The sequence below is a fragment of the Gnatocerus cornutus genome, chromosome 5 (assembly GCF_029298725.1).
Source record: "Gnatocerus cornutus isolate USDA-ARS CGAHR chromosome 5, icGnaCorn1.1, whole genome shotgun sequence".
NCBI classification, from domain to species: Eukaryota; Metazoa; Arthropoda; class Insecta; order Coleoptera; family Tenebrionidae; genus Gnatocerus; species Gnatocerus cornutus.
Window position 1 is genome coordinate 11,945,382 of NC_142237.1, and position 16,342 is coordinate 11,961,723.

At 29.6% G+C, this 16,342-nt stretch overlaps 2 protein-coding genes across 2 annotated transcripts; both read right to left on the minus strand.

The window, feature by feature from the left end:
* Positions 1-1,465: 1,465 nt before the first annotated feature.
* LOC148174567 (brachyurin-like) lies at positions 1,466-2,512 on the minus strand. Its single transcript, XM_088036873.1, has 6 exons — positions 2,434-2,512; positions 2,234-2,384; positions 2,019-2,185; positions 1,876-1,965; positions 1,682-1,821; positions 1,466-1,636 (listed from the first exon to the last, which is right to left on the minus strand). Exons 1-6 carry the CDS (start codon positions 2,510-2,512, stop codon positions 1,466-1,468), a joined length of 798 nt encoding a protein of 265 aa, XP_087892999.1.
* An 8,826-nt stretch (positions 2,513-11,338) lies between these two features.
* On the minus strand, positions 11,339-16,102 carry LOC148174568 (uncharacterized). Its single transcript, XM_088036874.1, has 4 exons — positions 15,645-16,102; positions 15,497-15,596; positions 15,343-15,453; positions 11,339-11,530 (listed from the first exon to the last, which is right to left on the minus strand). Exons 1-4 carry the CDS (start codon positions 16,100-16,102, stop codon positions 11,339-11,341), a joined length of 861 nt encoding a protein of 286 aa, XP_087893000.1.
* Between the last annotated feature and the right edge of the window lie 240 nt (positions 16,103-16,342).

Genomic DNA, 16,342 nt, shown 5'->3' on the forward strand with positions numbered 1-16,342 from the left:
TTCTGTCTGAAAAATTTTTCGTTGTTATTTCGTTGTGGAGATTTAATTTTTAGGTTCGAAAGTTTCGATGCTTAATATCTCGAAAACTATGACTGATGAAAAAATACAGTTTTTGACATCAGTTTTCTCAAGATTTATTAGCAAAGAATTCGTTCTTAAATTTTTCAAAAGTCGAAAATTTAATTTTTTAAAATAAAATTACTACTAAAACTTCTGCAGTCGAGCGATATCTCGCTTATTTTTAGGACAAACTTGCGTTATTTAGGCTCATTTTACGCAAAATTTTACGCAGATTCTAAATCCGAACTCAAAATCTAAGTACAATAACAAATACCTAAATTAGAACCGTTTAAAGTTTCGGATAGTAAATTTTTATATTTCAAATTTTTAATATTTTTGATATTTTCGAAACTACAACAAATAAAAAGAATCGTTTTTTTTGCGCTTTATTTCTTAAAAATTCGTCTTCAAATATCTAAAATTCAATAGTCGACTTTTTCGCAAAAAAAGTGACTCCATCAATGTTTTTTTTTCAATTTTTTGTTTATTGGCCGCCACTCATAAACTATTTGACCCATCAATCTGAAATTTGACCAGTTGATAAATTTTCAACTGTTCTTTTGATTAATGTATAACTCAAAAATATTAAGCGTTGTTTTCGCCCCGAAAAAAAATATTGAAAATCACGCAAAAGAAACGTCTTGAAAACAAATTTTACTCAAATTCTCGTTTATCTAGGCGAATTTTTAACGCACGTTAACTAATAATTGAGTTATGGCCGTTGGCGTAGTCGCCAGAAGGTCAAATTTCTGATAGTTTAAAACTTTGGTGCTAAATATCTCAGAACGTCCGATAGGAAAAAACGGTTTTCTTAATCGTTTTTCTCGCGATTTTGTAGCCAAGAAATCGTTCTTAAATAATATTAAAAATGTTAATTAAAATATTGAAAGTATTTGAAAAAAAAATTTTGCAGTTTTAAGATTAAACATTATTTTCCACATTTATTTTTTTATATCTAATACGGTCGATATCTCGCTTATTTACGGAGCAATCTTAAACTGTTTTTGCAGAATTTCACGCAGAATCCAAAACTGTGCGGTATATTTACGTACAATAATTAAATAACTGAATTAGAAGCGTTTGGTAAATTTTTACTTTTAATTTGTATAAACCTCGATAAAACTTCGAAACTAAGTCAGATAAAAAGATGCGGTTTTGATCACCGTTTTTCTCGCGCTTTTTTACATATGAATCCAAACCTCCAAAACTCCGAATCTCTTAGGTAAACGTATATTTTTATTTCAATTGTACCCAAACTTTTTTGGTTAATTACAGATAAGCTAGCAATCAACCTAAACCGGTAATAACACTCGTAAAAACTCTTAAAACGTTCTAAATTCTTCCTGTCAATAAAACACTTGTAAACTAAGCACAGTACAGTTTTTATTTATTAGACATTTTCGTACTAAACCACTTGTTCAGTGGCGTTTTTGATCCAATCAACATATTTAAAAACTCTAGTAAACCCAGAAGGTTCAGTCGTCTCACAACCGAACTGACTAAGAAAACTAGACACACCAGCCACCGTACTTTGACCAGTACTGCTGAACTGAACGAGAGGACTTCCACTGTCGCCCTAAAATCACCTTAAAACACATTTCTTTAGTACCACGTTTCGTACCAAACAAGTCCCTTCATTGTAGTTCCCGTCGACGCACAACATGTTGTCTGTAACGGAAGCGCCGTAGTACGTTTGGCAGTCTTTGTTTGATAGGGCGGTGACGTGAACCCAGTGGAGGTCGTTGACGAGTCCTGGTTCGTCTAAACAGTTTTGTTAATTGCTTAGAATTAATCTATAAAGGGTTAAAACTGTACCGTCGGAAGTTTGACCCCATCCAATAGCTGTACCAGCAGAGTATTGAGTCACATCTCCGGTCGGAAGGTAGTCAACGGGTCTCAGATAATCTAAAAATTGCCCGGAAGTGGAGGAATTACAACAATGGTACTGTTAATCTCACCGGAATACTCAACGGGTAAACGCAACCAGATCAACCCAATATCATTATCCAAAGTCATGGGGTCATAATCTGGGTGGATTACGTAAGTATCTGACGAGACTTTGACGGCGTATGGGTCGTCAGCTTTCAGACTGTTGGTCCCCAGATGGATGTTAAACAACTCCACTCTGTAAAAGAACAATGAGAAATCAACCAGAAGATCACGAGAGGATTACCCATCAACACATTGCGCGGCTGTTAAAATCCACTGTTCGTTCAACAACGCACCTCCGCAGAAATAGTTACCATCAGGAGTGATGGTGTAGATGGCGGCAGCGAATGGGAATTGACCACTTCTGGCGATTGATCCGCCAATGATTCTTCCACCTAGAATTACAGTTGTAAAATTTGAAAGTAATTGGAGGATTTACAAAACCGATGGACTTCTTCACGGATGGAGACTTCGGAAGTGCCAACGCGGCACAAATGCATAACAGGAAGACGAAGGATTTCATGGTGACAGTCACTCAACGACCGGAGAAATAAATTGTTTTGATAATTGATTTTTATCTTATCGGTTGTCGTTTGGGGATTAGCTAGGATTATAGTTTTAGTGACTATCAGTTTGGACACAAATAGTGTCTATGAGGTGCTCAAGATTCAGAGAAATTTGGAGATTAGACTTAAAATTTTCACAAGAATTTTACAAGAAAGTAAAATAAGGCACAAAATTGAAAATAAAAAAAATTAATAAAGTCTAAACTAATAATTTATTAAGAGTAGATACATAATTAGATACCTTATTTAATAAACCTAAAAGTTGTGTAAAATTTTGGCGATAAACTTTTAAAATTTTGACTAACATTCGTAAGTCGCAATTCTAAATACCTGTAGCACCAAAATTTTGAAAGATTTGTCACACTAGTCATTAAGTTTATCAACACTACTTTATGTAGTTGTTGCATATGAAAATAAATCGAAACGCCCGAATATATTATTCCATAAATATAGAAATTTTCGGTCAGTTCTTATAAAAAAAATTCTAAAATTGCTAGCTTTTAATTTAAGTTTGTATAATTTGGCAGAGATACTAAACATAGTAAAATTAGTAAAACCTGCAAATTTCACTCTTATATCATTAATATTATAAGAGTTACGAAAGTTAATATGCAAAATATAGAAACTATGGATTAGTTCTTATTAAGAAAATTTCTAAAATTGTTACTTTTTAATCTAAATTTGTAAAACTTGGCAAAGGTAATTAGTATATCAAAGTTAGTAAAACCTGCCAATTTCATTTATATCGTTAAAATTGTAAGAGTTACAAGAGTTAGTAAATATATATAAAAATTTTGGGTTAATTCTCAAAAAAAATCTAAAATTGTTAGTTTTTGTTTTACATTTTTACAATTTAGCAGAGGCAGTAAAAATGTCAAAATTAGTGAAACCTGCAAATTTCATTCTTATACCATTAATATTATAAGAGTCATGGGAGTTAATATGCAAAATATAGAGATTTCGGGTTGGTTCTTATATGGAAAGTTTCTAAAATTCGTAGTTTTTAATTTAATTTGTATAACTTGGCAGAATTAATAAACATGTCAAATTTAGTAAAACCTGGAATTTTCACTTTTATACCGTTAATATTGTAGGAGTTATAGAAGTTAATATCAAGGTATAGAAACTTTGGCTTGCCCCTTTAAAAAAAAATTCTAAAATTGTTAATTTGTATTTTAATTTTGTACAACTTAGCAAAAATACTAAGCATGTTAAAATTAGTAAAACCTGCAAATTTCACTCTTATACCGTTAATATTATAAGAGTTATGAGAGTTAATATGCAAAATATAGAAATTTTGGGTTGGTTCTTATAAAAAAAAATCTAAAATTGATAGTTTTAAATCTAAATTTGAAAAACTTGGCAGAGGTAATCAATATATCAAAGTTAGTAAAACCTGCAAATTTAATTCTTATACGATTAATATTATAAGAGTTATGGGAGTTAATATGTAAAACAAAGAAATTTTGGGTTACTTCTTAAAAAAAAATGTCTAAAATTGTTAGTTTTTGATCTAAATTTGTATAACTTAGCAAAGTAATAATAATAAGCATGTTTAAGTTAGTAAAATTTGCAAAATTCAGTTTTACACCGCTAAAATTGTAATAGTTACAGGAGTTAGTACGAAGCTATAGACTACACCACTTTATGTAGGTCGTTGCTGCATATTAAAATAGATTGAAACGCCCGAATATATCATTCTAACAATCTAAAATCTAATATTAACAATTTTTTTATAATTCACAATTTTACTTACTCTCAAGGCAGTTGGAAAATTACAAGCAATATTCTTTAAAAATCGAAACTCAATGGGTCTAAGAGTTGTGCTTAGAAGTATCAAAAGAAGCTTCCTGTTGCGACAATTCCAATAATACCATTTCGTTTGCCTTAAAGCTTCAAAAATGTTTTCGGACTAGAATAAAATACTTAATTCTAATTTGAAGAAATATTTTCGTTTACTTCATTTGCCATAGTTTGCCCTGAGACTAAAATTCCGAGGCTTATGAAAAATGCAACTGCTCCATAAGAAAGAGCTCGAACAAGTCGGATAATTGAAAATGTTGTCAAAAGCTGAAGGTAAATTATATTTTGCGTTTTTATATTTTGATTGTGATACCTGAATAAACCCTAAAATTATTCCAATTCCGATGACAACGCTTCCGAAAAAAACTGGGAAAACGAGAAACTTTACCATATTTTTAGTCGCTCTCTCCCATCTCAAAATATTTTATTTATTGTAGGTTTGGTAACTTTCAACACTTACATGAGAAACTCTCCATGTCGCTTAATCAGATATTTTAGTTCTATTTCGATTAGGTCTTGATCTTTGTCGTTGTAAAAAAGTTCGTTTTCTTTTGCCTGGAAATTTTCGTCGATTGCTTCAATTCGCAGTTTGAAAATTTTGAATTCAGACAAGACATTGTTTGTTCCAAAAACTGTTTGTTGTCCGTGCGTGGTTGAAGAAAATATAAGAAAAAAAAACGAAAGTCTGTAGAGTATTTCGAAAATGAACGAATAGTTTCCAAAGAATCTTCTAAATAGAAAAATGGGGAAAAAGAACAACTCATCGTCTTTCCTTGGATAGGCAAAAACGATAGCTGTAATAAAACCAACCAGAACGTTGAAAAAAATATAGGTGTTTACAATTTTGGTGTTTTGGAGCATTAAAGTTTTAACTTTTCCTTCCAGAGAATTTGGTGGCGACGGTGACAGAATCTCCATGGAGTCGTCCAGAAAATGATCGTTGATCAATAGAAAAATGATAGACAAAATGTTCTTTAAAACAAAAATTAAACCAAATTAATTATATTACCGAATAGTTTACCCATATCATTTCACAAGCTAGTGATCCATAGTTATTAAATTTGATTGTTTCCGGTTCAGCAAAAAAGTAGAAAATGTTAAAAGCTATGAGTGTAAAGTATAAAATTAAGATACATGTCAGGCAACGTTTTAAAAATTTGACTTGAAGTATCTTGTACGCAAGAAAATAGCTAATTTTTGTGACATTTTCTGAAAAAAAAATTGCAATGTTTTGTAGACAATACAACTAAATTTACCTTCCATTTCTTGTTTTTACTCTTCACTTCACAAATGTCTGTTCTCGTTTTCACGATCGACTATTCGGATGTGCAAGAAATATTCCTATATTTATTTTATAATCAATATAATTCTGTGATTATACATACTTTATTTGTATAGTTCTGGGACAAAATAAACATAAGTAGGTATCTCGTTAGACCTATGAGTATTTACGTCTAGAAAAAAGGAGCAGACATTACGATAAACCTGGAAACTAACTAGCTTCATTATCATTTGCTTAAAATACAAAAATTACAAGAATATTAAGTATATATCGTGTGATTCATTAAATTTCCATTCTAGGTAGGCCGTGTATTTTGGACGTGCGTTGACTTCTTGTTCGATAACTAGCAAATCTCACAAATATTAAGACGAAACTACTGTAATGGTGTTAGTTACGACATGAATTTTTTTCTCAAAGCCAACTGCGAATGGAAATTTAATGAATCACATAATATTAAGTTAAATACTTTGAATAATTTTTTTCTGAAGTTGACCAAAGGTATTAATCGTTCAATTCCAATAAAGCTTAAATCATATCTAACTAAAATTATAGATATGTAAAAGCAAATTTTTATACTTTTGCTTATGTAGTCATCAATCAACTCGTTTCAGTTAAATGGTCTTTTATTAAATACAAACCTCAAATCAGTGAGCACAACTTAAAAAAACCGAACTATAAGAATAATGAAAATGATCTTAATATTTTACATTAGACGTCTGTATGGTTTTTATGTTAAACTTCCATTTGCTTCAGCGATCTGAGACCACTGTTATATTGATTCAAGCTTCTCAACTAAAGTATTTTTTTTTCAACAATAGATTTTGAAATTTTTACACTTTTTTGGAATAAAAACATCGCTTTAAAATTAAGTTAGATGCTTATTTTTTATAGATATTTCTTTAATTGGAACAGGAAAGTTCAATAAATTTAAATGTACGTATTTAAAATCAGTTAAAAGAGCAATTTAAAATTTGTAAAAAATGAGCTAATTGTAAATGTGACGTCGGTGGAGCAATTTTTAAAAAGATAAAAGATAAAAATCGTCCAGCTTTTAAAATTTAACACGGGTAAACATAAGAACCTAAAATAACTTTATTTACTGCTATTTAATTATTTTTTTTACAATTCATCAATTGAGGGAAAAATTTAATATTTCAGAAATATGGTGGATGCGCCGGGTATTGTTTTTTAAAATTTATTTGTATGTTTGTTCGTTTTTAAGAAAATGCAATAAAATTTAAGGAGATTACTACTTCTAAAGTGTTTATTAACTGTGGCAAAATGCAAAACTTTAAAACAAGAAATAGAGATTTTAGAAAAAAATTGTTTTTTTTTAATTAAAATTTGTATCTTTGTTGGTTTTTATGATATTGAAATAGTATTTGGGGAAGTTACTACTTCTAAAGTGTTCAAAAACTGTGCTAAAGTGCAAAATTTTAAAACAAAAAATAGACATTTTAAAAAATTTCATTCCCAAATTTTTTAAAAATTTTAATGTTAAAAATCGTGTCTTTATTGGTTTTTAAGATTTTACAATAATATTTAAAGAGACTGCTATTTTTTAAGGGTTTATTAACTGTGCTAAAACACAAAATTTTTGAACAAAAAATAAAGATTTTAGAAAAATTTGTTTTAGAACCAATCAAGAATTTTACTCGTTCTTTTATTAAAATTAGTATCTTTGTTAGTTTTTAAGATATGATAATGAATTTTGTCGAGATTACTAACTTTAAAGTGTTCATTAACTGTGATAAAATACAAAATTTTAGAACAAAAAATAAAGCTTTTAGTTTAGAAATTTGAAGCCTTAATTAAGGACAACATTATTTATCTAAATGCAAACATGTTATAAGCAAATTATTTAATAGTCGTAGATAAAACTATTAATTCTAACACACACATGTATTGAAAATTATAAATGACAAAAACGCCTAAGTATATCATCCGACAAATCTGAAACAAGCTTTAATTTGTAGTTTTTTAATTAGATTTTGTACCTACTTTTATTCCTAATTGATGATTCATGGCTATAATCCGTAAATACTTTAAGAATAAAAATACGAAATTTGATGAATATAAAATAAAGATTAAAATTTTTACAAGAATTGGGTTAGAAAATATAGCACCATATAGAAAATAAAAAAAATTAATAAAATAGCCTAAAATAATATGTTATTAGAACTAGATACACTGAGTTGTTGAAATTTTAGCTTAGATTTGCTGCAAAGTCGTAATTCTAATTACCTATAACAACAAATATTTCAAAAATTTGTAACATAATTCATTAAGGACCAGTTTCATAATCATTTAAAAGTTCCTTTAAAATTTAAAGCAAATTTTCGCCATAGAAACAGATTGTTGTAACAATACTTTATAGTAACCTCAGTTGACATATACCTAGTAAATATTTTATGGCTTAAGTCAAACCACCCATAGAAATAAAACTGGGTGTTGTAAACTGCAGCCGACAAAGTTCTAGATAGAGAGTTGACCGATGGTTGAATAGGCCCGCACTGCCCGGCCCTCTCATAATGTGGCCATAAAATTTACTAGGTATATGTCAACTGGGTTTATTATAAAGGAACTCTAGTTTAAGTTGTCTTTAACCAATGATTGTGAAACTGGTTCTAAGTTTATTAACACTACTTTATGTAGGTCGTTGCTGCATATTAAAATAGATCGAAACGCCCGAATATATCATTCTGCAGATCTAAAATTTAATATTACCATTTTTTGTATAAATCACATTTTAACTTACTCTCATAGCAGTTGGACAATCGCAAGCAATATTCTCAGTAAATCGAAACTCAATGGGCTTAAGAGTTGCGCTTAGAAGTATCAAAAGAAGTTTTCTGTTGCGACAATTCCAATAATACCATTTCGTTTGTCTTAAAGTTTCAAAAATGTCTTCAGACTAGAACGAACTACTTAATTCTAATTGGAAGAAATATTTTAGTTTACCTCATTAGCGATAGTTTGTCCAGAGGCTAAAATTCCGAGACCTATCGAAAGTGCAACTGCTCCATAAGAAAGAGCTCGTACAAGTCCAATAATTGAAAATGTTGTTAGAAGCTGAAGAAAACTTAAATTTTGCGTTTTTATATTTTAAATGGTGGTACCTGAACAAACGCTAAAATCATTCCGATTCCAACGACAGCACTTGCGAAAAAAACTGGAAAAACGAGGAATTTCACCATATTTTTAGTCGCTCTCTCCCATCTAAAAACATTTTTTTATTGTTAGTTTTAACTCTCAACTCTTACATGAGGAACTCTCCGTGTCGCTTAATTAGTCTTTTTAGTTCCATTTCAACCAAGTTTTGATCCTCGTCACTATAAAAAAGTGCGTTTTCTTCCGCCTGACAGTTTTTGTCGATTGTTTTAACCCGCAGTTTAAAAATGTTGAATTCAGATAAAACATTGTTCGTCCCAAAAACCGTTTGTTGAACGTGTGTAGTCGTAGAAAACACTATGAAAAAATAAGAAACTCTGTAAAGTATTTCGAAAATAAACGAATAGTTTCCTAAGGATCTTCGAAATAAAAAAATAGGGAAGCAGAGCAACTCGTCATGTGTCCCTGGATAGGCAAAGGCGCTGGCTGCAGTAAAGCCAACCAGAACGTTGAAAAAAATGTAACAGTTTACAATTTTGGTGTTTTGAAGCATTAAAGTTTTGGCTTTTCCTCTCAAAGAGTTTGGTGGCGAAGGTGACAGAAGTTTCATGGAGTCGTCGAGAAAATGATCGTTGATTAATACGAAAATGATAGTCAAAATGTTCTTTAAAGCAAAAATTAAATTCAATTAATATCTTACCGAATAGTTTACCCATATCATTTCACAAGCCAGTGATCCATAGTTGTTGAATTTGACAGTTTCCGGTTCAGCAAAAAAGTAGAAAATATTCAAAGCTGTGAATGTAAGGTACAGAATTAAAATAAATGTCAAGCAAAGTTTGAAAGATTTGACTTGAAGTATCTTGTACGCAAGAAGGTAGCTAATTTTTGTGGCTTTTTCTGAAAAAAAACCTGCAATGTTTGGTAGATAATACAAACAAATTTACCTTCCATTTCTTGTTTTGACTCTTGATTCTTGACTCACCAATGTCTACCGTTTTCACGATCGTACCATTCAGATGCGCAAGGAATATTTCTATATTTATTTTTATAAATCAATATAATTCTGTAATTATACATAATTTGTTTAGATAGTTCTTGGACAATATAAACATAAATACCTCGTTACGAGATATTATATTAGGTACCTATGAGTCTAGCAATAATTTATGCTAAAAACAAAAAAAAACAGATATAACAATAAATCTGTAAAAAATGGGCTAAATAATAGTCAAATACAAGTTTTCAAAAGATTAAAAGATAAAAATCGTCCGGCTTTTAATGTTCAACCCGGGAAACCTAATCTAAAGAATCTAAATCTAATAATCAAAACACCCAAAAGTAGTTTATTTACTGCTATTTAATTATTTTTTTACAATGCATCACTTGTGGGAAAAATTAATTATTTTAGAAATTTGGTGGATGCGCCGGGTATTTTTTTCAAACTTTATTCGTATTTTTATTAATTTTTAAGACATAAATATAAAATTTAGAAAAATTACTACTATAAACGTGAGTATTAACTGTGGTAAAATATAAAATTTTAGAACAAAAAATTGTGATTTTAGAAAATTTTATTTTAAAGGGAACCAAATATTTCCAAAGCTTTTTATTATTAAAATTTATAATTATTATTGTTGATTTTTAAGATATTACAATAAAATTTTGAGAGGTAACTACATTTAAACAGAGTTTAATAGTTGTGACAAAATGCAAAACTTTAGAATAAAACCTAGAGATTTAAGAAAATTTCAATTTAGGAGCAACGAATAGTATATTGTATAACAAGTGTTGAAAATGGAAGATTTTACACGAGTTTTGCAGAATTGCTTAAGCAAACGAGTGTGAAATCGAATTTTCAACACGTGTTGTACACGATATTTTTCCGACGATCACAAAAATCGCAGAGTTAATATTTATTTTTTTAATTAAAGTTTCTATTTTACGCTTTTCCACTTGCTAATAACGGTACAAAAACACGTCAAGTTATCTCTGGTCAAGTTAAAACTCAAAATGTCATTCGGCAGAGCAGTCTAGCCGCGGACAAAATAATTATGCCGTTGTGCCGAAAGTTAGATACCGATAATGCCCGATCTGCAATACCTGACCTGTATGCAATATAAAAACACACAGTTTCGGCCAATCAGAGATCTCCAATTTTTCATTGCACACGGGTATGCGCTTCGGTCGTCTTCGCACTGAAATTGTTTGCAATTTTAAATTTTCACTACCAGAAAACTGTATGAAATGTGGCATATTTTATAGTGGTCGTCGGAAAATTTTATTAAAATTCGTCTCTTTGTTGTTTTGTAAAATATTGCAATAAAATTTGTAGAGAGTACTACTTCTATAGTCTTTATTAACTGTGCCAAAGTACAAAATTTTAGAACAAGAAATCGATTTTTTAGTTTAGAAAATTCTAAACTTAATTATAGCTATCACTATTATTTATCTAAAAGCTAACATGTTTTAAACAAATTGTTTAAAGATTGTGGATAAAACAATTATTGCCAACACAATACATTTATTGAAAATTATAGAAAACAGAAACGGCTGAATATATCATTCGACAAATCTAAAACAAACTTCAATTTATACTTTTTAAACTAGAATTTTCACCTACTTTCATTCCTAGTTGATGGTTCATGGCTATGGAATCAGTAAATTGCAGCTGAATAGGTTTAAGCCCATTACCCAAAATTACCAGCAAAAGTTTTCGATTGCTGTGGTTCCATAAGTACCAATTTGTTTCGCCAAAAGTTGTAAATATTTCTTCAGACTAAAGCATAGAAAGAAGTTGTTTGAACATTATTCAAATCACATTTTGTACTCACTTCATTTATTAAAGACTGTGAAAATGATAATATTCCACAGCATATAGAAACTGAAGCAATCGCAAAAAAAATAGCCCGGAAAAGTAAAACTAGCGAAAATTTTATCCACAGCTAAAACAGTAGCAAATAAATTTTGATTAAAAAGCAAGTAGACATTAGACCTGAAATAACGCAAAAATCATTCCTATCCCTATAACGCAGCCTCCAAAAAAAAGTAGGTAGATGTAATTAGCCATAAGCTGCAAAGTGCCTTTCTTCCACCTAAAAAATATTTGAAGAAATGTTAATAATAACTTATAACAAGATACTAAATAAATACGTCATAATTTCGACATGTCGTCTCACAAATCTCTTCAGCTCCATATCAATTTTTTCTTGGTCCACATCATCAAACAATAACTGTCTCTCGTTCTTCATACAGTTTTGGTTCATTCTTTTGATCTGATTATTAAATATGTAAACCTGCGATTTTACTTTATGACCTGCATAAACAACTTGATGTCCATGAGAAGTCATTGAAAACACTGACAAACAAAAAGACATTCTAAAGAGAAAAGCGAAAACCGACCAGTACCCAGACAACCACTTTTCAAATAAAAGAAAAGGGAAATAAAAAAATGTGTCGTATTCTGATGAACACAAAATCATTACAAAGTAGCAGAAACCAATAAGAATGTTAAAATTTACATAAAGGTGTAAACTTTTTGCTTCGCGTAAAATTTTGACTTTTGTAGTAGCGTCAGCGCCATCCATTGGCCAAAGTGGTATTAAATTAAGACAGTTATCAAGTAGATTGTCGTTGTGCAAAATTAAACTTATAGTAATTACGCCCTTAAATATAAAAATTGAAATAATTAAGTTGGTACTTGTGACTTTACCCATATAATTTGACAGAAGGCTGATCCGTAATGCTTGATTTCCAGATTAGTCGGATCCGAGACGAAAAAAAATATATTAAGCGACAAAATAAGAACGTAGAAAATTAAATTAAACTTGAGCAGGACGCTAATAAATCGTAATTTAAACATCTTGTATCCGAAAATATACGCCATTTTTAGGATATCATCTAAAAATAGTTAATTTAATTTAAGATTTTTCGAACCAACGAAATTACCTTCAGTTTGCTCTTTTTTTTCAGTCGTCATAGCTTCGTCTTCTCGTTACTGACCACTGAAAGGAAATTTTATGATGTATTTGGAATTAATTTGACGTACTTACCTGAATTGCTTCACTGAACATAATTTCGTGTTTAGGAAAGTTTCAAGAATTTTGTAATCCACAGTTCAGTCAAATTACTTTGACCCAGGCGGTTAAATTACTTACCAGAAATATAACTGACAGTTAAAAGTCTTGCACCTTTCACATTTTTGTATTCCATTTTAGAAAAAACTAAAAGGATTTTAAAAAACAAATATTTTCTACTTTGTTTTAATCTTTATTAGTTTTTAAGTTATGAAAATTAAATTTATGGAGGTCACTATTTCTAAATTGTTTATTTTGTTTATTATCATTGCACCGAAACACAAAATTTTAAAACTAGAAATAGAAATTTTAGAATTTTTCATATTAGAACGAACCAAAAATTATCAACTTTTTATAAATACAACTCGTATCCTTATTAATTTTTAAGTTATAAGATGAAAATTATGGAGGTTGCTACCTCTAAAGTGTTCATTTACTGCACCAAAGCACAAAATTTTAGAACAAGAAATTGAGATTTTAGAATTGTTCATGTCTGAACGAACCAAAAATTTTCAACTTTTTTTTTAATAAAATTTTTATCGTTGTTAGTTTTTAAGTTATGACGATAAAATTTATGGAAGTCGCTACTTATAAAAAGGTTGTTAACTGTCAAAATGCACAAAATTAAAAAAATATACAGGGTGATTTTTTTAAAACGGCAGGCGTTGTAGAATTTTTATTTATGAACCGATTTCAAAAATTTAAAAAACAAATTAAATGGTTTTTAATTTCCTATAAACTGATTATTTTAAAATTTTTCTAAATGTCTTAGTATCTTTTGGGCGATACTCAACTTTCTTATTTTAAATTATCACCCATATTTTTTTTTTCATAATTTGGAAGATATTAATTTTCTTGATTCAGAAATGTGTAATATGTTCTACTTTTAACCAAAAATATTTTTAAAAAAATTATCAAAATTGAAAAAAAAAGTAATAAAAGTTAATAAAATCTAGGTGCATGGTGTCAAATAAAATGCCGTTGTTGTAATGTCAAAAAGCAGCAAATAACAGAAAGGATCGGCATTTTTTTTGAAAATTATTAATAACAAAAGGCAATAATAATTACAAATCAGAAAAAACAACTACCTAATTTAATTAAAATACTGTTGAAACGCCATCCCGTTTTTTTCATTGCACAATGGAGAAATGCATTGTGCATTGTTATAAGGTGTAGCCCCATCTTGTTGAAAGAAAACATGTTCTTTCTGTTATTTGCTGCTTTTTGACATTACAATATCGATATTGTGTTATTTGACACCACGCACCTAGATTTTATTATCTTTTATTCCTAATTTTTTTCATTTTTGATATTTTTTTTTAAATATTTTTTGTAAAAGTAGAACATATTACACATTTCTTAATCAAGAAAATTAATATTTTCTAAATTATGAAAAAAAAAAATATGGGTGTCAATTTAAAATAAGAAAGTTGGGTATCGCCCAAAAGATACTAAGACATTTAGAAAAATTTTAAAATCATCAGTTTATAGGAAATTAAAAACCATTTAATTTTTTTTTAAAATTTTTGAAATCGGTTCATAAATAAAAATTCTACAACGCCTGCCGTTTTAAAAAAATCACCCTGTATAAAGATTTCTGAAATTTTTATTTTAGGACAAACCAAATTTTTTAACTTTGTCTATTAAAATTAGTATCTTTGTTAATTTTTAGTTATGACGATGAAATTTGAAGAGGTGACTATCCTTAAAGCGATCGTTAACTGTACCAAGCACAAAATTTTAAAACAAAAATTGAGATTTTAAAAACTTTTATTTTAGAACGAACCAAACAATTTCAACTTTATTAAATAAAGTTAAAAGTACAGTTATACCCCTATTTAAATTTTAATACATATTTATTATGGTTTTATGAAGAGGTGCAAGATTTTTGAACGTGAGTGTACAAATTTTTAATCTAAACGTAGACGTTTACGTAGACAATCGACTTACTTTATTTGAAATCAATTAAAAATTGCGACATGTTAGATAAAACGTTGTATGGCATACGTGGGTTAATAGAGACTACTGAAATTTAATCGTATTTTATTCTTAAGTTAGTGCATTCAAAAAAATGGCGTGTGCGAAGGTTAATAGTACAAAATTCCTGAAAATATTTCAACTGATATTCCATTGATGTTTTTACGTAGTTAAAAAATTCTGAAATATATTAATTGGTAGGTAACTTGCACCCCTAGTTTTTTATTTATGCATTATTTTAAAGTGCAAAATACCGAAGTGGCGGTGTAGACCATCCTACAAACCTAAAATGAAAAATAAAAAATTATGACCAATAATAACAGGTTTTTACAATCAATCCTTGGCGATGATTTATAGCAAAGTTATCAGTATATTTCAATACTAAAAGATTAGAGCAGTTGCTTAGTATTACCAGCAAAAGCTTCCGGTTTTGGCAGTTCCATAAGTACCATTTGCATTGAGTAAAATTTGTGAACAGCTGTTCGGACTAAAATTCCAAATAAAAACAAGTAATTTGTATTAACTTTGAAAGAAATACCTCGTCGATTAAAGATTGTCCACTTTTACACATAATTACAAGAACTAGAATTGCGGATATTAAAAATGTGAGGAAACGAAGAAGAAAAACTAACGAGCAGTTTTCAGTTAGCTGAAACCAAACATTACATCTAATCAAAAATTAAGAGTTTTACCTGGAGAAGGTCTAGAACATTAGAAATCCCCACTCCACATCCAAATAATAAAAACGGCACCATAAAATCGCTTATTAACTGTAAAGTTTCTTTTCTCCACCTAAATAAAATAATGTTAAAATTAAAACTCATCGAGAACTTGGTCTACCTGAACATATCTCCATGTCGTGAAATTATAACCTTAAGTCTCTCTTCTAATTTCGTTTGATCTTTGTTGGTAAACGGCATCTCCGTGTCATCACCACTAAAATCTCGTTCAAGCTCTTTTACCAGATCATTAAGCATATAAAACTGAAATTTTACATGCTGCGTGGCGTACAAGACTTGCAGACCGTGCGCCATCATCGGGAAGCCTATTACAAGAAGTGAGCATCTGTACAACCCCGAAAACATCCACCAAACTTTAGAAAACCACTGATGAAAAATAAATATTGAAAAATAGAATTTGGAGTCGTGTTCGGTGGGCCAGGCGAGTGCTGTGGTGGCACAGGAAATCAACAGTATGAAGAAAATGGTGAAAGCGTTCATCGCGTTGGATTCTTTCACGATTTTATTGTTTGTCTTCTCATTTGAGTTGTGCGTTGGCCAGAAATGTATAAACGACATTATATCGTCAATCAGATTGATCTTCATAAGCATCACTTTGATTGTAAAAGCTCCCTTGAAAATTCCAATGAATTAATAATTAAAATAATGCAAGAGGGGTTTTACCCAGAGTGTTTTCAAGAACATGGGGCCATAATCCAAGAATTTAATTTGATTTGGGTCCCATATAAAAAAGAATCCGTTAATAATTATAAGAATTAAGTAAAAGTAGAACAGGATTTTTTGAAGAACTCTTAAAAA

What these genes read in the sequence shown, in the direction of transcription:
- LOC148174568 (XM_088036874.1), bottom strand. Translation starts at nt 16,102, where the DNA reads ATGTCGTTTATACATTTCTGGCCAACGCACAACTCAAATGAGAAGACA. An exon ending in CGACATGGAGATATGTTCAG is followed by an intron (nt 15,597 to 15,644) that starts GTAGACCAAGTT and finishes TATTTTATTTAG; the next exon opens with GTGGAGAAAAGAAACTTTAC. An exon ending in ATGTTCTAGACCTTCTCCAG is followed by an intron (nt 15,454 to 15,496) that starts GTAAAACTCTTA and finishes GTTTGGTTTCAG; the next exon opens with CTAACTGAAAACTGCTCGTT.
- LOC148174567 (XM_088036873.1), bottom strand. Translation starts at nt 2,512, where the DNA reads ATGAAATCCTTCGTCTTCCTGTTATGCATTTGTGCCGCGTTGGCACTT. An exon ending in ATCCGTGAAGAAGTCCATCG is followed by an intron (nt 2,385 to 2,433) that starts GTTTTGTAAATC and finishes CTGTAATTCTAG; the next exon opens with GTGGAAGAATCATTGGCGGA. An exon ending in ATGGGGTCAAACTTCCGACG is followed by an intron (nt 1,822 to 1,875) that starts GTACAGTTTTAA and finishes AAAACTGTTTAG; the next exon opens with ACGAACCAGGACTCGTCAAC.